This window comes from Sphaeramia orbicularis, chromosome 20 (genome assembly GCF_902148855.1).
Source record: "Sphaeramia orbicularis chromosome 20, fSphaOr1.1, whole genome shotgun sequence".
Classification (NCBI taxonomy): domain Eukaryota; kingdom Metazoa; phylum Chordata; class Actinopteri; order Kurtiformes; family Apogonidae; genus Sphaeramia; species Sphaeramia orbicularis.
This window is the reverse complement of record NC_043976.1, coordinates 11,523,244-11,546,164: the sequence shown is the minus strand read 5'-3', so window position 1 is coordinate 11,546,164 and position 22,921 is coordinate 11,523,244. Positions and strand designations below refer to the sequence as shown.

Here is a 22,921-nt window from a genome sequence, read left to right as displayed (position 1 = left end):
GGGAACTCCTCCAAGACTTTTGGAAAACATTTCAGGTGTCTACCTCATGAATCTCATCGAGAGAATGCCAAGAATGTGCAAAACCGTAATAAAAGCAAAATGTGACTATTTTGAAGAATCTAAAATATAAAACATGCTTTGAGTTATGTCACACCTTTTTTTAAAACTCCATAATTCCATATGTGTTCATTCATAGTTTTGATGCCTTTAGTGAGAATCTACAATGTAAATAGTCATGAAAATAAAGAAGAACCAGGTGAGTCCAAACTTTTGACTGGTAGTGTACATTTCATGCCAAGGGACAACGACCTCAGCTCCAAAAGGAAGCCAATGCAGAAGTGTATTAAAGTTGAAACTAGATGAAATACAGTCTATGAAGAGGAGCGTCATGTCTGCCATGTTGGGCTTTGATTGACAGGTCTTTGCTCACCTGCTGAGTTTGACTTTTGAGACTGATCTCATGAAATCGTGTTGTATGTCACGTCAGTTCTTATGGCATTTAGCGTGCTATACGTACGCATTTTCGACCTTTCGCATGTTATTCAACGGCATTTACTCTCATGTCAATTGACGCTAAGATCTCCAGTTCACATAACTCTAACCCAAACCCTCAGTGCCTGGTATTTGACGCTGCATGAACATACACGCGAGAAGCTTATAATGCATACAGATAACACACCAATTAAAAGTGGTGTGTATATATTTACGTTTAATATATTTACATTTAAGTCATGATATTACGTTGGACTTTTAGAGTTTGTGTTTATTCAATAAAACATTTTATCCCCCTGACAGACATCTATGTCCACTGTAGTCATAGATAGATTCAATCAACAACACTGTAAAATGATGTTGTTAATTAGCTCTTGATGAAGTTTATCATTTTACCAAGCCAGTAAGTTAGCGATTAGCCTTAGCTAAACACAGATCATGGCAGATGTTCAATTTTAGTGTTACTGGACCTCAGTGCTGCATTCAACACAGTCGACCAGGATATATGACTTGATCGATTGGAAAACTGGGTGGGACTATCTGGCACAGTTCTTGATTGGTTTGCATCCTACTTAAAGGGCAGGGATTATTTTGTGTCAATAGGTAACTTTAAATATGAGCAGACCAAAATTACATGTGGAGTCCCCCAAGGCTCCACCCTGGGGCCCCTTCTATTCAACATCTACATGCTTCCACTGGCTCAGATCATAGAAAAAAACAAAATAGATTACCATAACTATGCAGATGACACACAGCTCTACATTTCAATGTCCCCAGGTGACCATAGCCCCATATAAGCACTGGGTAAATGCATGGAGCAAACATCTGAATGGATGGGCCATAATTTTCTATAGTTAAACAGAGAAAAAAACAGAAGTAGTCATTTTTGGACCCAAGGAGGACCGTCTTAAAATCAGCATGCAGCTCCAGTCACTTCAGTTCAAAACCTCAGACCAGGCCAGGAATCTGGGTGTTGTCATGGAGTCAGACCTGAAGTTTAAAAACCGAATACAAACAATTATAAAGTCAGCTTACTATCACCTCAAGAATATTTCTAGGATTAAAGGACTGATGTCGCAGCAGGACCTTGAAAAACTTTTCCATGCGTTTATCTTCAGTTGAGTTGACTACTGTAACAGTATCTTCTCTGGTCTGCCTAAAAAGTCTATCAGATGTCTGCAGCTGATCCAGAATGCTGCTGGTCCAGTCCTCACTAAGACCAAGAGAGTGGACCACATCAGTCCAGTTCTGAGGTCTCTACACTGGCTCCCTGTCTCTCAGAGAATAGACTTTAAAATTCTCTTGCTACCATATAAAGCAAACATCAGGTTCAGTTCAGTAACTACTTTATTTATTTATTTTTTTTAATTTGTTTTATTCAAATATTCAATATACAAAAAAAGGCACAAACATTGCACAACCACATGTTCATTGTCCATAAAGGCAGGACAGTGTGCAAACTCCAATTGAAGTGTACAAAAAAAAAAAAAAAAAGACAGACATATGCTCTCAACAGTCGAATAAATAACAAAAATACATAAATCAACATAAGAAAAATAAATAAAGAAGTTCCAATAAAGTAAAACTAACATTAACTCTCTTCCTTTTTAAACCACATATCATATAACTTGACACTTTTTATGCTCTTCATCTAATTTAAATATCTCAATGCTTTGATGTATTCCTTAAATTCACAATTAAAACGAATAAAACGGAGTTACTTTGGACACTCTACTTTTGTGGATGTGAAATTTCCCAAACAAAATTAATAAATTAAGAAAAAAATTCAATTTTGTCATTATTGTGATCAAAATAAGTGATAGTTTTTACATTCTATCTTCACACTTATTTTAACTTTGCACTGAATATAACTTTCTAATCGAGACCAGAACTCAGTTGAATGTACACAGGAGTTCAGTAACTGCTGACGTCATGGTTCTTCTGTCCACTGACTGCAGTTTAGAAGGTCTGTGTGTCACTGGAAGCAGACGAGTGTAAGAACACAGGCAGAGGGTACGCACATACAGAGTCTGCTGTTTGGAGGGTTTAGAATAAACAGAACATGTTTTTAATCCACAGACATTAATTATTAACAGCTACTGAAAATGTACCATCAAAAAGGAGAAAACGTCCAGACCATCTTTAACTGTCACCATAAACCTTCTGAAAAATACTGTACCATGAAAAAAATACATTTAAGATTTCAGGATCAGGTCTAGGAAGGTTGGAGAAAGGTTTGATTCCTTCGACCGTCAGAGAAACTGTTAGTTCATGTACCCTTGAGCAAGGCACTCAAACCCCCCCCCCTCCAATTCTCCCCCAATGCCTGATATGAAAGAACACTGCTCCTAGTCTGCAGTTCCTACATGTTCAGCAAATGAAGGGTTAAAAGTAGAAGGTTATCACTGTGTGTTCAATGTACACTATACTGAGGAAGAGTCTACCCCTTCTGCTTCTACTTCTTCTCCACTTCCTACGCCGTCTTCTTCCTCTCCTTCTCCTTCTTCTTCTCCTTCTTCTCCACCTCTTCTTCTTCTCCTTCTTCTTCTCCACTTCCTACTCCTTCTTCTTCCTCTCCTTCTTCTTCTTCTCCTTCTTCTTCTCCTTCTTCTCCACCTCTTCTTCTTCTCCTTCTTCTTCTCCACTTCCTACTCCTTCTTCTTCTTCCTCTCCTTCCTCTTCTTCTTCTTCTTCTCCACCTCTTCTTCTTCTTTTTCTTCTTCTCCACTTCCTACTCCTTCTTCTTCTTCTCCTCCTTCTTCTTTTCTGGCCTCTGTCACACTTTAAAGCAGATACATAGTTAGAGAATACTACACATTTACACAACATTTCAAAAGAAACTAGAAAAGCACTTGGAGAGTGCAGACCTCCGCCAAGGCAGATCAGTGCCCCCCCCACCCCCCCAATCACCACCAAAATTTAGTCATTTGTTCCTCGTGCCAGTATCAACATTTCCTGAAATTTTCATCCAAATCCATCCATAACTTTTTGAGTTATCTTGCACATGGACAGACAGACAGACAAACCAACGCCGGTAAAACCAGAACCTCCTCGGCGGAGGTAAAAATAACAGCTTTGAGGTAATTTGCTGAAGCATATATGTATTTTGTAAATAGGTTACACTAAAATAAGACACATATCACATAGAGCTAAGGTCTTTAAAAGCAGACAGATAGTGAGAGCATGTTTGTTTAAATATGAGTAGTGCATCAGTTGATTTAACCTTGGTAAGAAGAAAATGTAACAGTTCTGGGACTGGGTTAAATATCTGACGGAGAACTGTAATTAGCTATTACTGTTAAGATTTCTGTGATTCTATTTATCTATTTTTACTTGAAACCTTGGAATAGTGGCTTTTCATCTCCAGGGCACCGTGTCTGTTTTCATAATTACTCTATTGATTTGGATCAGGAGGAAAGAGCTGCAGAACAAAGAAGAAATTCTAGCGTTTTTCCCCCATACTGGGTACAGAGTAGAAGTGTTGGCTTGGATACAATATTTTATTATCAATACCAATTAAGATTACAGGAATTTAGGTCCAATTATGAGATATCATTCTGTCAATCAGTTTCTATTCCACATTTAATTACACGGGCAGTATTTGTTGAGGAGCTCTGATGAGTTAGATACACTTTTAACCCTTAAAGACCCAAACAGCCACTGGTGCCCAAAAGTATCTATTGAAATAAAATGTTTCATACACTGTAAGCCCGGACTTTGTATTTACTAAAATGCTTTAACTACAATGTACTTAAATGATTTAAGTTTTATTACATTACTATAAAATGTTCAGTATATTCTACTAATTTGTAGACATAGTCAAAAGTACGAAAAAGTTTAAGTTGAGTGGCTTTAAATCACTGAGTTTTAGTCATGACCACAGCTTTTTATCTCCGCGTTGCATTGTGGGTATTGGGCATGTTGTTGAAAATGTGTTATTTTTCTGTGCAGGGGTTCAGCGGGGTTGTGGTGTTACTGTTAATTTTGACTTAATGTGTGTATGGCAGTGTTTATTGGCCTTTTTGTGTTTGTTTTTGTATTTTTGTAGAGCTGCACCATGAGTCAGAGCCATAGGAAGAACAATGGCTGTACTGTTCATCTGAAACTGTTTTCAGTTTATGTAAAGTTTTATGCATTGCCAAATTTTAAGCACTTCCTGTACTGGCAAATTACATTGAGCTGATTTCCTGCCTACCTTCCATCCATGCTACAACATATTACGTTGAATAATTATACAAAGTAATTTATATTGCAAAAGATTTTAATTTAAATCGACTTTGAACTGAGTACAATGAACTGATGATATTAAGTCTAATGATTACACAAAGTAATTGACATTGCGACAAATTTTAAGTTTGTAAATTGACTTGCCGTTTAGTGCGTTATACTTAAAATAGCAATTCCATTCAAATCAAGCATTTAAGTTTAATACACTCAAGTTTTCATTACTCATTACTTAAATTTTTTAAGGCAACCAGTTTACTCAAATTTTTTAAGTAAACTCAACTTATCCGGTCTTACAGTGTATCTGTTGAACCATTAATTCTATCAATACATGTAAAAAAGGTCAATGTCAGATCAGACATTACTTCATTCATTTTCAGAAACAGTTCATCTTCTAGATCCGGGCTGTCAAACTCATTTTAGTTAATAGATCACATTCAGTCCAATTTGAACTCAAGTGGGCCGAACCAGTAAAATAATAACAGAGAATAAAGTAAAATTACATTATGAAAATGTTTACATCTACAAAGTTTCCCTTAAAATATGAATAATGTGAACAACCTGAGATTTCTTAGGAAGATGACAATGTTTCCACATTCACTATGGAGCCAGTGGACGTTTGGGTCTTTATGGGTAACCCATGACGACCCAAACATCCACCACTGACCAAAAGCATCTACTGATCTAAATAGTTTAATACCCATTGATCCACTAATCCTACCAATACATGTAAATAATTGGTGTAAAATGCAGTTTGTCATCTTTTCATGGTCATCATGAAAGCAGTATCCACTATAGCAGGGGTGTCAAACTCACTTTAGTTCAGGGGCCACATCCAGCCTAACATGATCTAAAGTGGGCCGAACCAGTAAAATAATATAAACAATAGGATAAGAACTTTTGAGTGAAAAAAGTAAATTCCGTAAAATAAAAAATACACTCAAATATGCTTAAATATCCTACAATACATGCAAAAATACACTTAATTATGCTTAAAAATCCTACAATACACACAAAAATACACTTAATTATGCTCAAAAATCCTACAATACACGCAAAAATACACTTAAAATTCCCTAATTAAAATGTTTACATCTACGAATTGTACTTGAACATAACATGAACAAATATGAACAACCTGAAAAATCTTTAGTAAAATAAGTGCAATGTTAACAATATTACGCCTTAGTTTATCATTTATACACGTGAATCACAACTTAGAGATCACAGTGGATCTACAAATACACCAAACATTAAATAACAGGCAGAATATTATTAAAATTCCACATACTCCTCTTAAGACATTTCAGAAATTCACCTTTTTTTGTGAAAGACTAGTCTGTAAATGTGAACATTTTTGTGTAATTTTACATTTTTTACACTAAAACAAAGAGACACATTTGCAGTTTTCATTATTTATAGTTTATTATGATTGTATTTTACTGTTTTGATCCACTTTAGAATTAACTGACCTAAAATTATTTTAACATCCTTGATTGTTAATATTTTCAGTGTAATTTTTGTATTTCACAAATTCATCCCACGGGCCAGTTTGAACCGTTTGGTGGGCCGGATTTGGCCCCCGGGCTGCATGTTTCACACCCCTGCACTATAGCATGTAACGAGTACAGTGGAAGTTTGCGGCGTACGTCCACTTTTCGGTGCAGCAGCAGCGCCCCTTGAGGTCAGCTGACCCCAGGTATCTAATCGTCTATCCAATAAGCCTAATGACTCTGAGGTCCACATGCATAATCACAGGGGTGGGCAGTACCAGGCGGATTAGGACTCCAGATGGTGCTATTACTGCCCGACTGTGTGTCTGGTGGTGGATGCACAGCTGCAGGAGGTCACATGTTTTACTACAGCAGGCAGCTCTGCCTTTACAGCCCAGCAGCTCAGAATCCCATCAATTGAAAAAAAACTATCACAACAGCATGAATCTGTCAGGGTTTCTGGAGTTATAAGGTATGTTGTGGATGTGACGTGTGCCTCTGTCCTCCAACGTACAGCATCGTATTGTTGAGTCGACCATGCAACAGATGTCACTCTTAAATTAAAGCTTAAAGCCCAGCCAGCTGAAGACTCACTAACCAGAGCTAACCATGACACCACAGAGCTTAAACACTCTTAAACTGTGAGTGTATGTGTCTGCTCGTACATGCGTGTGTGTCTCCATGTCACTCCGTGTGTGTGTGTGTGTGTGTGATGATCATCTTCACTCAACACGAGCCATAACACTTGCTATTGGAAGAGCTCTGGAGGATGACCACAGAACGTTTCCCTTCCACTAAATGTAACCTCAATGGCACCGGTTGTGTTGAACTTGCCAGGCAGCGCAGCAGCACTCAACTGTTATCCCTTCTGACTGAAGCAAAGAGGATGGCTTTTTTTATGCCAGGCGTCAGCTGCTTGCACCCCTGGGTCATGGTACTCTGAACAAAAACCAGGGGATTTGCATAATTCATTACAGTCGCTGTAGAACGGAGAGGCGACACAGGTGTCTCAGGCATTTTTGGGAGAACGAGCATGTCTAAGAAGCCAAAGGTAAAAAAAAAACACACACACACAAAACCTGTTCTTGTTTTTTTGTGTAAATCATCTGTTTACTTCTTTATCCATCGCTTGTACTATTAGTTGTAGCTCGGGCTTGTTTTTTTGAAAGCTTTTACAATCCTCTGATAGTAGCGACTGGTTTGCGCCGTGTGCAGCTTGTGTGAGTGCCACAGTCTTTATCCTGTCTGCTTACATAGTGCAGGCCTTCTCCACGGGTATTGCACCTATGAGCTTAGTTTAAGTGCATAGTTTTTAATCAGGAATTCATGCGGAACCGTGTTTGCCGTTTTGTACTGTAGAAAGGCATTGACACTCACAAGGCTTTTCTGGAGGTGAAAGACAATCTGCGGGGTCATCTTTCTCTTTCCATGTGCAGACAACTCTAGTGAGTTGTTGAGAAATTAGTCAGAACGATTAATTCTTTTGCTGGCATGTGAGATCGTGTTTTTACTGGTGATTACTTCTATAATGAACTGGTCATTTTTGCCATTTAAATAATGCTTAAAAGACTAAACACGTCAAATAATCTATCTAAATTGCACAAAGATATTTTTATCTGCTTCCTTTTTAGACAGTTTCTCAGCTCGTACAGTCTCTTTGTCGAACTACCATCCTGTGATGTGTGAAAAATAAAGATGGACAGCTTTGACGTCAATTTTACAATACTTTACAACTATATTTTAAATCCTGGATTGGTCGAAAGGCTAAATCTCCTTACAGCGAGAAGCAATCATTACAAAGTGAGTCAAGGGATCAAGTGGACACTAGCAATTGCCCCCGTGGGTGTTATTGTGTACAGCTGGAAACCCCCCCCCCTTCCTGTAGAGACGTACAGTACAGATAAGATAAGCATGTGACTAGACGGAACAGTTTGACTACATGCATCTTAGAAGTACCTTGTAAATACGCTGTCTGATGTATATCTTATTGGGAAAATGAATAAATGCCAGAAAAGCTCCTTAACATTAGTGTAAATGTGATGCACAGTTTCTAAAGACAGTGTACATGTTGGAAAATAACCACGTGAAAAGACTGTGATTATGGAGTTAAACTGAACTGTCGGACTGCTTTTGTCTTTGGGATTTTTTTTTTTTTTTTTGGATGAGCCAGAAATCATAGCTCGATGACATACTAGAACCATATTTAGCGTGACCCTTCCCCTAACGCTGTAATATTTTAAAAAACTAGAGCACAGTAGCATCACTGGTTCTCGCGCTCAATTGACAAAAATAAGTTATTTTTTACTCCAGAGTGCACAAGAGGCTTTATAGTCGCTGTGACGTTACACAGAAAGTCCCAAATAAATATAGTTGTCCTGTGTTATTTACAAAGTTATACTAGCTGACAGTAGATGCTGCTAAGTTGCATAAATTTGAAAAGTAAATGTTGATTCTGTTGGAGACTTTTAGAGAAACAGGGTTGAGTTTTGACAGTTCAGTGGAGTTCAATAAAGATACCAAGAGGAGCATCTCCTTTGGCATCATTTAAAGCTGCAGTCCTTCATAGTTTTGTTTTGTTTTTTTGCATCACTGGACAAAAATCCCATAATTCCCTTTCAGCATCATTTTTATTCACGTGATCTCAGAGGATATGAGATTTCTGCCTCAACTCCTTGCCGGTGTTTTCAGGTGGTAGAAAATCTACCCCGAGACACCCAAATCTTGTCCAATCACAGGCCTTTTAAAACCATTAAAACATGACTGACAGTTGTGATTACCAATCACTGGTCAGGTTCTGGCAGGTTTGACTCAGATGTGACCTAACGCTTGGAAATAATAGCATCTATAATAGAATGAAACCACGTCAGGTCATCCATCTGTATTTACATGTATTATTTTGATTTGGACTAAGTAGACAGAGCTGTGGAAGGAAGATGTGTATTTTAGAATCCCTGATTTCATCTGCTGCAGATTTAATCATGCACTATTGTGTCACAGTCCTGTAATAAGTCCAGTTGCTTTTAAAAATCTAAATATCATTTTGACAGAGCATCTTTTTTTCAGATTGTAGAGGTATGGACAGATCTTCAGAGGCCGCACATCCTGTGTTTTATGATTTCATGGTTTTATATTCACATTTTTTTCCACTTTTTCCTAAACAAGACAGGACAAAAGTCTTTATGTCACCTTTCATGTATTGACAAAGAGTAGGTCACACAAGGTTAACCAATAAAATGCAAAGCTTAGATTTTTCTTTTTCTTTTGTAAAACATGGTTTATTATGATGGTTTTAGCTAGAGCTGCGCAAAATCATGGTTGTAGATTGTAATCAATCTTATTTTTCTTTTACAATTTTAGTTTTCTTACTTTTCAGATGTATCATACAGATCATGTCATTAAAAAAATAAATAATCAAGGTGTAAACTCTCAGTTTACAGAGAGTGTTGTGCTAACCCAGTGTTTTTCAACCTTGGAGTCGGGACCCCACGTGGGGTCGCCTGGAATTCAAATGGGGTGGCCTGGAATTTCTAGCAAATGATAAAAAAAAAGCAAAAAAAAAACAAAAAAAAAACAAACAAACTTGCTAATAAAAAAATATATGGTGAGTTGACAGAGACAATCATAATCCATAATAGACATGACAAACTGTGAAGCTGAAACTGAAGCACTGTGGTTCTGTTTATCTGTCAAATGTTCATTGTGGTCAGTTTCAGATGCTGCAGCTCTTTCATAATTCATAGTTTGAGTTCTTGTTTGTTCAGTATTAATTGTCAGTCTTGTAAATCCAAGCTGGACTGACTGTACATATCCTGACCAATGAAAATAAAATTCTCACTTTGTGCAGTAATCTACACCTGGATTTTCTACCTCCGTCCAGAATAATATACATTATATGGACTAAATGTCATCTAAAATAAATGTTTATTTGCAACATTATTTAGGAAACTATTACATGATCAAAAACAAATTAATTTTGAATAAATTTTGACTGTCATTTATTTGTAGTATTACTGTCATTTGCACAAGCCCGTAGGACTTGTGCAAATGACCCCAAGGACCCCAAAAGACGGTCCGATGATCTTTTGGCTAGATTACCCAGTGTCTAAATCTAGACTTTAGTTGTTCATTTTCCAAGAAATCTAATGTGATGCATTATAATTTAATGTCGTTCTCTACAAAAACATGCCTGCTTTTGAGTGTGACCCAAACCACAATCACTACATTTTCAGATATCAGGGTTAGAAAAGAACAGGCTGCATTTTCTGCAAAATCCTCTTCATGTGAGATGTGAAGATGAGGTCAGAATCAGAATACTTTATTAATCCCAGGGGGAAATGATTGGGTGTTAGAGTCGCTCCATTCAAGTATAATAAAAAGTAGCAGGAAAGAAATTATCAATACAACAGAAAAAGAAAAATACTTATAAAGCTTTAAATATACAAACATATACATATCTGAAGATAGATAGATAGATAGATAGATAGATAGATAGATAGATAGATAGATAGATAGATAGATAGATAGATAGATAGATAGATAGATAGATAGATAGATAGATTGATAGATAGATAGACCATAGTTGATCAACAAGCATCACTGGGAACTCCTTCAAGACTTTTGGAAAACATTTCGGGTGACTACCACATGAAGCTCATCAACAGAATGCCAAGAATGTGCAAAGCCTTAATAAAAGCAAAATGTGGCTATTTCAAAGAATCTAAAAAACATGTTATGAGTTATCGCACACTTTTTTAACTACATAATTACCTCCACCAGGAGGGATTGTGATCACTTTGCATTGTGTGTTTGCGTGTTTGTTTGTTAGCAAGACAACTCAAAAAGTTATGGACGGACTTTCATGAAATTTTCAGGAAATGTTGATACTGGCATAAGGAAGAAATGATTAAATTTTGGTGGTGATCGGGGGGGTGGGGGGGGTGGGATAGCGCTCTCTGAGTGCTTTTCTTGTTCCATTTGTATTCATTCATAGTTTTGATCCCTTCAGTGGAAATCTACAATGTAAATAATCATAAAAATAAAGAAAAAAACAGGAAACTTTTGACTGGTAGTGTATATATAAATACCAAATATGCATATTAAAACACACAACTAGAACAGCAATTTGTACAACTTTTCCAGCCAGTCTGTGGAATTGACCCGGTGATCGTTTGGTCACAAGCCGACTCTCCAGCCCTGTAGACCACGGCTGCCCCAAGATATTATCAACATGATAACTAAAGAAATATACATATAAGTGTAAAAACATAGTTGTGAGTTGATGGCTTATTTTGCTCCTGTTGATCTGCTTTAGTGTCCGTCCTGTGTGTGCACTCACAGGGTTTAGAGGTGAGCTGTTTTCTGTTTGTACACAGAGTGAGCGGTCTGTGTGCGCCTCTGCTTGTTGGACCTGTGTGTGACTGGGTGGTTGTGACAGTCCCGGTTTGCCAGCTGAACAGTTCTTTCCTTTGACTCCATGTGGGACAGCCGATGTGTTGATGTGTTCAGCCAGCGTGAAGTGACTCACTTAGCAGAGCAACCTACACTTTGGAGGCTGAACGCTGTGTGCACTGTTGTTCATGCCAGCTCTTCAGAAGTCTTTACCTTCACAGACAGTTTGGCAACTCTGCACTCATGATTTTCCTTCCTTTGGGCATGCTTGACCCTCTCCTTCTGCCTTCATGGACTCTACACACCTCAGGATGGGTAAGCTTCAGCCCACTTTGGCGGTGTGTTTCATATTGGCGTGGAAGTGCTGGACTCTGCTCGGATTAGAGCAGTAGCGTCAGTGCTATGTTGAGGTTTGGTACACACACCAGCGGGATGCCCTTTGGTGGAGTGGAGGATACAGCAGGGAAACAGAACAGCTGGGGCTTCTACCTCTCCTTCCCGTCCTCTATCTCATCTCTCCTTTCGTTCCGTCTCTCCGCCTCCCTCTGTCGTTCCCTCATTGTCTGTAATTAGAGATGGTCTCTGGGCTCAAGTGGCCTGGCATGTGTTGTAGCTAGGTAACCTCAGTCAGATGCTGGCTGCCGGCCCCGGGGGTTTCATTAGATGTGAATCACAGTCACACAGGGCCCAGCGTGGACTCTCCAGTCTGATCCACATATGATGAACGTGGATCAGAGCCGTCACACTCTTTAGATTTACACTGTTCATGTCGAGCGTAATTTAAAGCACAGTCCGACGTAAATAGATCTGATGATGAATTAAAGAGTTTTTTTGAGATTCTAAAGAATGGCAGCAAAATAGTCCTATAGCTAATAGATAATTCTGGGGTATTTTTAATCCTGGGATCTTGAAAGATTTATCCAGCAGTACTTGAAGTCCTCTCAGAGAGTTTCATTTGTGTAATAGCATTCTTGGCAAAGCTAAACGCCTTCAGAGTGGCCTTTCTGTCAGACCTCCAGTGATCTAATTGTGGCGTGTTTTAGCCCATTAGTGGTCTTTTTGAGTTTACTTAATGCTTGTAACATCATTTATATGAATAATGGCCTGTTGTAATAACAATTATGACAGAAAACAAAACACTGTTGCATTTGTTGGATGTTGTTTTCTCACTGGCAGTATGCTACAGGTCACAATCCATCACTTTCCTTCAACAACTGTTGTTGTTTTGTCCGCTGTTATGATGTCTTCATATGAGGAACAAGATTAACTCATGATCCCAAGTAGTTTGTCACAGGGAAGTGTTTGGCAGTGTATCTGAGGTTGTGTTTTGGCCTGTTTACTTTTATAGCGAATGGTGGCCACTGTGGAGTTACAGCAGCGTGAAACTGTCTGCCACCTGTGTCCGTCCTGATATGGCCGTAAATTGGCCCGATGACTCCAGTGTCCAGGCACCGGAAATAACTCTGAGTCGTGTGCACTTTAAGTGTCTGTGCCCAAAGGCTACAAGGAGGATCTCCTGTAACTGTAAGGGTCTGGATGAAACATCTGTGTGACGCACGGAATGAATTTTCACCAACGCGACAGTGAACGATCTGCTTTTTACCCCCAAGCAACATGAGGAGTGGATGTGAGGATATTCATGGTAATGAATGCACATGCACAATAGACTGTTCTAGCATCACCACTGCAATGGTAGACATTTGTGTGACATTTGTTTGCTTTTTTGGTTGATTTCTTTCCATATATTGGAGTGTCCTTTTAATTTTGGATTTATTTTGCCTACTTATATAGAAATACAGTCTATCTACAGGGTGGGGAAGCAAAATTTACAATGAACATTTAGTTGTTTTTTCTCAGCAGGCACTACGTCAGTTGTTTTGAAACCAAACATATATTGATGTCATAATCATACCTAACACTATTATCCATACCTTTTCAGAAACTTTTGCCCATATGAGTAATCAGGAAAGCAAACGTCAAAGAGTGTGTGATTTGCTGAATGCACTCGTCACACCAAAGGAGATTTCAAAAATAGTTGGAGTGTCCATAAAGACTGTTTATAATGGAAAGAAGAGAATGACTATGAGCAAAACTATTACGAGAAAGTCTGGAAGATACTATTAAAGAAGAATGGGAGAAGTTGTCACCCGAATATTTGAGGAACACTTGCGCAAGTTTCAGGAAGCGTGTGAAGGCAGTTATTGAGAAAGAAGGAGGACACAGAATAAAAACATTTTCTATTATGTACATTTTCTTGTGGCAAATAAATTCTCATGACTTTCAATAAACTAGTTGGTCATACACTGTCTTTCAATCCCTGCCTCAAAATATTATAAATTTTGCTTCCCCACCCTGTATATCCTGTATTGTATATTCAATCAGATCACATACCACCAGATTCATTAACAGTTTTTTCCCAAAAGCCATCCACTATCTAAACCACCAACTCACACCAGAGACACCAGCACTTTAAAAATCCAAGCAAGAGGACTTTTATACGAATGCACTTTTATAAAGTATTTTAATTATATAGTTGCACTTTTATACAGAAATATTTTAATACTGATGTGTTGGGTGTGTTTGTTGTGCTTGATGAATGTGTTTATGTGTGGGAAGAGTGTAGTTTGAATGTTATTTGTGTTTCTTTTATAAGGGGGGCACGTGCAATTTCATTGTATTCACTATGCAATGACAATAAAGCTTCTATCTTCTCCTGGGGTGCCATAAAGGGGGGGGGTAAACATGACAAATTCATGGGGCCCAGTGATATAGGTTAGAAGTGATGAAAATTTTGTGCAAGGTCCGGAGCAAGGTTATAATAGTTTTGGATTTTTCATTATAGTTTAGTTTTATTTAGTTTAGACTTTTTTTCCTCTAATTCAGTTAGTTTTAATTAGTTTTTAGAGCAGGTTTGCTAGTTTTTATTCGTTTTTGTTATTTTCTAAATGCTTAGTTTTTAAAATTTCTTGAGGGAGATAAATCGATTTCATATCAATCCAACATTGACAAAGACGAAAACGAAGAGAATTTAATCCATAATTTGTATACATTTTAGTTAGTTTTGTAAACACACAATACAGTTTCAGTTAGTTATTGTTTTTATCTTTTAATTATAGTTTTTATTTATTTCAGTTAAAAAAAAGTGTTTTTTCAGTTCTAGTTTTTGTCATTTGGTTAGTTTTTGTTAAAGATTAAAAACCTTGGTCCAGAGTAATGCACTACGTAAATACATCCTCCATCAACAAATTTACAGATACTTTATTTTAAGAAGGGCCCACCACAACATTTACCTTTCATGGGGCCCATAATTGCTATCTTTGCTATATATATATGACACATCAGTGATACACAATATGTAACGTGCACACCTTCACAGGTATTTATCTGTCATATGTTGCTTTTGTTTATCAAGGTAAATTTTGTGGTTTGGCATTTTCTCATAATAATCAGCTACTTTTCACCAATGGAGTCACATCAGTCTGTAAAGAAAAGCTCTCAATCTTCTAATTTTTAAGAATGTTTTACCCTCAAATCATAATAGCAGTGCATTATTTCATCATTTGGAGACCAGATAAAGCCTTATGGTCTCCAAATAAATAGAGTTAACAGAATATAAACTGCAACTTTATGACATTAGTACAAAATAACAGTGAACCCTCTGCTTATTATTATTTTTCTTCAATATATTTTAAAAAAAAATATGCATTTATTCAAGTTGCAAAATCAGATTTTCTCATATTGTGATGTATTAAATATTCAGGTGAAAAATGCTGTTACGCTTTAAAGGTTCCAACAAGTGATAAACAGAATAAATTGTGTCTTTTTGCGTTTGAATTGAACTTTATATGTGTGCAAGGAATTTTCTGTGGACTTTTATTCAACAGCATCAACAAGTAAAAGAGTGATGACAACAAACACTGGCCACATTATGAAGAAAAGCTAAAGTGTACTTCCAAATTCCATTAATATGAGTCATGAGCAGCTCAGTATCAGCAAAATAAATTCTTTGTATGCTAGTTATTATCAGTAGCACAAGTGTAAAGTCGGCACTCTGTTCATTCTGCACAAGGTGACTCTTTAGTAACCATCTAATGAAAGAGCAACTGTTGGCCATGTCATTTTTTTTTTTTTAAGTAACACACTGGAGTGTTATATTGATCCTTCCTTGTGGTCCAATTACTGTATGCTGGTTTTGTAAGCTCTCCTCGCTGGCCTTTGTGTGCTTGTCAGTGTGAATGCCCGCTCACGTCATTGTGTGCATATATACTGATCGATAAGCCAAAGCCAATGCCGGCGCTGATTTCCCAGAGCTGGCAGAAACAGGAGACATTGATCTGTCAAATCCAGTCCATTCACAGAGCGGGGATGATTGTCGTCAGCAGTTCAGTCCGATGTTATATCATTACATTATACTAATCTATAGCTGTATTTACTTCTCTTAATTTGACTCAGTGTATAGGGTATCCGCTTGTAGAGCAGGGGTGTCAAACATGTGGCCCAGGGGCCAAATGCGGCCCCCCCAAAGGGTCCAATTCGGCCCCTGGGATGTTTTTGCCAAGTGCAAAAATTCCACAGTCTTGAATTGAATTAAGCAAAAAAAAAAAAAAAAAAAAAAAAAAAATTAGCTTGAATTAAGGAAAAAAATCTTGAATTAAGTAAAAAAAAAAAAAAATCTTCAGTTAAGTAAAAAAAATCTTCAGTTAAGCAAAAAAAAAAAAAAAAAATCTTCAATTAAGCCAAAAAAAATCTTTAATTAAGTAAAAAAATCTTGAATTAAGCCAAAAAAATCTTCAATTAAGTAAAAAAAAATCTTGAATTAAGCCAAAAAAAAATCTTCAATTAAGTTAAAAAAAAAATCTTGAATTAAGCCAAAAAAAATCTTCAATTACGTAAAAAAAAAATCTTGAATTAAGCCAAAAAATTATAATAATAATAAAATCTTCAATTAAGTAAAAAAAAAATCTTGAATTAAGCCAAAAAAAATTCTAGAATTAACAACTTAAATTTTTTCTTTGTTTTAGTGCAAAAAATAACATTGAATTATGAAAATATTTACATTTACAAACTATCCTGTAACAATAAAACGTGAATAACCTGAACCAATATAAACAACCTGAAATGTCTAAAGAAAATTAAGCACAATTTTAACAATTTTGTTGCCTGTTCCTCAGTGTTTAGTGTCTTTGTAGATCAGATCCATAATGCACATGGACAAATGATAAGTTGAGGAATAATATTGTTAAAATTGCACTAAATTTTCTTACATTTTTTAGTTTAAATTTCAGTTTTTCCAGGTTTTTGTTTGTTTGTTTGTTTGGTTTTTTTTGGGATAGTTTATAAAAGTAAGTATTTTCAAAATTTAATGTTTTTTTTTTACACTAAAACAAAGACAACAATTTGGAGTTGTCATTATTTATAGGTTATTATGTTATTATTTTTCTGGTCCACCCCACAGCAGATCAAATTTAGCCGAACATGGCCCCTGAACTAAAATGAGTTTGACAGCCCTGTTGTAGAGGCTTCGAGCTGGAACACATTGCACACATTATACATAGTAAACTTTACTGTGAGCAGCCTCAGCATAAAACCCTGGCAGGCATGTCAAAGACCAATAAACAGGGTGATTTCTGTGCATTATTTTAATTGAGGGACATTCATTTTGCCTTCACTGGATGCTTCCGTATAATTATCATAACCCCATTGCTTTGGATTTATGGCTGTGCGTCGCAGACCTCCCATAAAAAATCATTATTAGTGAGCATTTACAGACAGCAGATCACACTTCTAGATCAGCTGTCATCATGCTCAGCGTGGAGGGGTTTGCCTCTGGGGGTGAATCTAATTAGATTCTGTTTTTAACCTTCATTTTACTTGACCTCATGTTACCATTGCAGGTGGATATCTTCACAGAGACATATGATCTATATGGAAGATGTGGTGTGTTTATTATGTTAAAACGGGATAAATTAGCACTGGGTGACGCAGCCAAAAATATTATTACCCCGCCCCCCCTAAAGGAGAGACAAGGGGTATTGTTTTTGGTTCCGTTTGTTTGTTTGTTAACACTCTAGCAGCAAAACTATTGGTTGAATTCATACCAAATTAGGTTTAAAGATTGCCAGTAACCCAGAATAGATCTCATTACATTTTGGGAAAAGTAGGTCAAAGTTCCTGTTTTTTATGAATATTTAAAGTCTTTTTTTGTTTTTTGTTTTCTTTTTTTACTTTTTGATTTAGCGTTGTGAAACTAAATCAAAATGCAAAAAAAAAAATCCAAACTGAGCTCTTACTTATCACTTATATGAAAACAAGAACAACTGTTTGTGTATTAGGATGAGTAAAACACAAACTGAATTTCATTACAGGGATAAGAAAGTAAGTTAACCTTAACTTTAAACCTTTTAACCTTTGAGTAATATAAATGTAAACAAGTTAAATTCCAAATAAAAGGACAACCTATAAGATGATAATACAGTATTTAGCTATAATTACTTATACTGAGGTAAATATCATTAATGTTAAGGGAATTTGTGGTACAATTTCATTGCAATTTTTTTCTTTTTTCACAAGATTAGATTGTGCACAAGAATACCTCAATAGAAAGACACAGTGTCAGATATATATAAATGACATTTAACCTTTTCATGCACGAATTATGAGAACCTTAATCAACTTTTTTTCCTGAGTGTTTTTATTCTTCTTCAGGCATGAAAAAAACAATGCGATTGAAAATTTTCTTCTGAAAAATAGATAAAAAAATAAAAAATTATTTTAAAAATTTAAAAAACACATAAAAAATTAATAATGAAAAAAAAAAATTCTTATGGATCTATTTTTCATGAAGTTGCAAAAATGTCCACTCAGCTGGACACCACACATTTAATTTTTGATGCAGAGAAACATGTATTTACTGATAAATTGTGTGAAAACTATGGGGACGGCTTGTGATTCTGGGGGTTTATGCTCAGAAGAGATCTACATACAGGGTGGGGAAGCAAAATGTACAATATTTTGAGGCAGGGATTGAAAGACAGTGTATGACCAATTAGTTTATTGAAAGTCATGAGAATTTATTTGCCACAAGGAAATTTACATAATAGAAAATGTTTTTATTCTGTGTGTCCTCCTTCTTTCTCAATAACTGCCTTCACACGCTTCCTGAAACTTGCGCAAGTGTTCCTCAAATATTCAGGTGACAACTTCTCCCATTCTTCTTTAATAGTATCTTCCAGACTTTCTGGTAATAGTTTTGCTCATAGTCATTCTCTTCTTTCCATTATAAACAGTCTTTATGGACACTCCAACTATTTTTGAAATCTCCTTTGGTGTGACGAGTGTATTCAGCAAATCACACACTCTTTGACGTTTGCTTTCCTGATTACTCATATGGGCGAAAGTTTCTGAAAAGGTATGGATAATAGTGTTAGGTATGATTATGACATCAATATATGTTTGATTTCAAAACAACTGACGTAGTGTCTGCTGAGAAAAAACAACTAAATGTTCATTGTAAATTTTGCTTCCCCACCCTGTAATGTTACCAATTCATGTCAGAAAAGATATGTAGTGTCTTAAAACTTTAATAAAGATATGTGTGAAATAAATAAAACAACAAAAACAACAAAATCCATGAATATAGAAGAGAAAAGCTGTAGAATAGCTGTCCACTGTAGTGACCAGTATGCATGAAAGGGTTAAAATGAGTGTCATCTTCACCAGTAGAGGAGTTTTTCTCCAAAATGACGCCCCAGGACTTGAGTCCATTGTGCTGGTGAGACGAGGATAACCATCTCATAGTGCATCACGTGCTGAACACACGCCCTGCATGATAATCCTCAGAAAGGGGTTAACCCTGATCAAACACAATATAATCTAGGATTTAGGCTTGGCTGCCCAGAAAACATTTTCTCCCCCCTGAAAATACAAATCTGGGCTTTACTGTGATGTCGAATAGAGCTCAGAGCGTGTACTTTTAGAGTTGTATGATTTGGCAGGTTTGTGCTTTTTAGTGCGTGCGTGTGCGTGTGCGTGTGTGTGTGTGTGTGACTCTCCCCTGGGATAAAGTAGCTGTGAACCTTCATTATTGGTGGAAAAATTCGATTAGCTCTGGCTTCATTTGATGCGCTCATGACTAAGCTGTGGCAGATTCCAAACTCATGCTTTGACTCATGTTTTTCAGTTTTAATAGAAACTCAAATGCGAGCTCTGACGTCCCAGCAGAGTGATTACAAAGCACACATCACAGCCTCAGTGTGTCTGATGTCACATCATAAAGAGATGGGCTGAAGCCTCTTTGAAGTGATTTTGCTGTTTTATACAAACCACTACAGACACACACCAGCTGCGCTACACTAGAGCTGCGACGGCTAATAGACATGTGTCACTTGATTACTTTTATAAGACTTTAATTTTATAGCTGTAGTGTGTTTTTATGTACTTTTCTCCAAACTTGCTACTTCCTTTTTCTTTATTTTTTGCGCATGAAAGCAAATTTGTGCATCATCAGATATAAGCTTTGACCATCAAAGCCGATACAGCGTAGTGTCGATGCCGTGCAGCTGATTACTTCCTGACATTTTGGTCCCGGGAACATGTGTTGTTCCTGCACTGCAGTGTTTCTCAAACTGTGGGGTGGGCCCCTAGGGGGGGCACAAAAGCTTGCTGATGGGGTCATGGGATCACTCCTGGGTGTTTTTTTTTTTTTTTTTTTTTCAGGTTACAACATGTAGCAGGTGGAACTAATGTTTTAGTTTTGGAGCACCCTGGACTCATTTTAGGGACGTACAACAAACAAATCTGCTGCCATGGTGATGTGTGACTAGACTAGACAAAGAGTTTAGGTTTGGAGAATGGACAAGGACTGGACTGGAAAAGAAAAATGTGCAATGTTTGTGTTTTTGCACAGTTTGTACAGTTTGCACTTTAACCCTTTCATGCACAGTGGTCACTCCAGTGGACAGATATTCTCCAGCTGTTCTCTTGTATATTAGTGGGTTTAGTTGTTTTAATTCCATGTCCTCCTGAGACCCAGCAATGCATTTTTGTCCTCTGTAAGGGACTAAAGTTTGACAGTTTTAATAAAAAAATGCTATTCATTGCAAAGGACATTCCATTAAAAAATAAAAAAAAATGAAAATAATTTTGAAAATGTATCTGAAAAAACTGTTGCTTTATGCAGTTTCCAATCAAGATGACTGTTTAATGTAAAAAAGCTAAAGATTTTCACTTTCCTGGATCTCAGGAGGATATCAACCAACACAGTGGATGCTTATACATCATCTACACTGACATTCAGAACATTAATGTAACTCTGCTGATAAACCTGATCTGCACTAACATTTTTGAATGTAAATCAGCTGCTAATTTTCTCAAACAAAATTTTTTTTTTTTTGCATATTATCTCCATAACTAGTATTAGAATATGATAAAATGTGAGAAAACATCAGATTAGCTGCATTAAAAATGTTTTTATTTCATAGTTTTAACACAGTCTATCACTTTATGATGATGGGTTTTAAATACATGTTTCTCAGCTTCAAAAATTAACCGTATGCTGTCCAGCTGAGTGGAGATTTTTGTAACTTAATGAAAAATAGGTTCATAAAAAAATTCTATCGTATTGTTTTTTTCATGCCTAAAGAGGAATAAAAACACTCAGGAAAAAATCTTGATTAAGGTTCTCATAATTCATGCATGAAAGGGTTAATGTTCTGAGATGTGCAATGGAAACGGGCTCACTGCAGCCACTAATATTGTCAAAATGTTTGTCTTTGTTACCAAAATTTGTTTGTTGTTCTAAAAAAAGGAACTTTACTGTCATAGTAGTAAGATAACTGTGCATTTCCTATATTTATTTGGAAAAATATTGTCTCAGGGAGCAGTCTTGTTGAGTTTATTTGTATCATTCACACAAAAATCTAAGTTACTTTCAATTTTTGGGACAAATAATTGAAGGAAAAGCAAAAAGTATTGTTGCAGTATTGATGTTTCTTTCAATAAAAGTTATAATAGCACCACCGTTAGAATGTTGTTGGGGTTGAGGGGGGCCTGGAGATTTTTGGTCCTCCAAAGGGGGGTCCGACAGAAAGAGATCGAGAACCACTGCTGCACTCTCAAAAACAGAGGTACCAGCTTGTGCTTAAAAGGGTACAAATGCTTGTCACTGGGGGTGTACTTTTTTGAGAGACATTTCTGTACCCTTTCGAAATGGTCCATTTTTGTACCTTAAGTACTTCACATAGAAAGAAAACTCTCGTATAGTTGATAATGCCATGATGTTTAAGTTTGAACCGGTGGCCTAATTGAGTAAAAAAAATAATAAAATACGGCATAGGCAAGCATAGCTAAGCTAAGACATGGAGGTGAAAATGAAAACTTGATCAAACAGAGATTATGGCAATAATCAGAGGTTCGAATAAGCTAAATAAATTATTAGGCTATTATCATTGAGCTAATTGGGCTATTAAATTAAAACACAAATTATTATTAACCCTTTCATGCACATTGGTCGCTCCAGTGGACAGTTATTCTACAGCTGTTCTATTGTATATTCATGGATTTTGTTGTTTTTTCATTGTTTTTTTTTTTTAGACACATATCTTTATTAAAGTTTTAAGACACTCCATATCTTTTCTGACATGAATTGGTAACATTATGTAGATCTCTCCTGAGTATAAACCCCCAGAATCACAAGCCCTCCCCATAGTTTTCACACAGTTTATCACTAAATTCATGTTTCTGTGCATCAAAATTAAACGTGTGGTGTCCAGCTGAGTGGACATTTTTGCAACTTCCTGAAAAATAGGTTCATAAGATTTTTTTTTTCATTATTTTTTTTTTTTTTTTAATGTATTTTTGAATTTTTTAAAAATATTTTCATTATTTATTTATTTTTTTTAATTTATATTTCAGAAGAAATTTTTCAATCACATTGTTTTTTCATGCCTAAAGAGGAATAAAAACTCTCAGGAAAAATCTTATGATTAAGGTTCTCATAATTCATGCATGAAAGGGTTAAATATAATATAGAGTAATTACAGTATGATATATAATAAATAATGCACTAAGCCTAATGTTTTAACTATATTTAGGCCTACTGTTCAGTTATCCTAGCCTGTAGCCCAGGGGTGTCAAACTCATTTTAGTTCAGGCGCCACATTCAGCCTAATACGATGTAAAGTGGGCCGGACCAGTAAAATAATATAAATAATAGGATAAGAACTTGAAAAAGTAAAATTCTGTAATGAAAATTTACATCTATGAATTGTACTCAAATGTAACATGAACAAATATGAACAACTTTTAAATATTAGAAAAATAAGTGC

The 22,921-nt window shown here is 36.3% G+C and overlaps 1 protein-coding gene across 5 annotated transcripts in view; it reads left to right on the top strand.

The window, feature by feature from the left end:
* The window catches only part of cacnb2a (calcium channel, voltage-dependent, beta 2a), a 155,533-nt gene that overhangs the window by 45,204 nt on the left and 87,408 nt on the right, over positions 1-22,921 (top strand). The window contains exon 1 of one of the 5 annotated variants that reach the window (XM_030123129.1): positions 7,147-7,260. The exons of 3 other annotated variants lie outside the window; for them this stretch is intronic. In XM_030123129.1, coding sequence (XP_029978989.1) covers positions 7,243-7,260 — 18 coding nt within the window. In that variant the 5' untranslated portion in view covers positions 7,147-7,242. Of the gene's footprint in view, positions 1-7,146; positions 7,261-11,628; positions 11,913-22,921 lie in introns of those variants that run through there. One more of the 5 variants, XM_030123123.1, reaches the window with a different exon arrangement.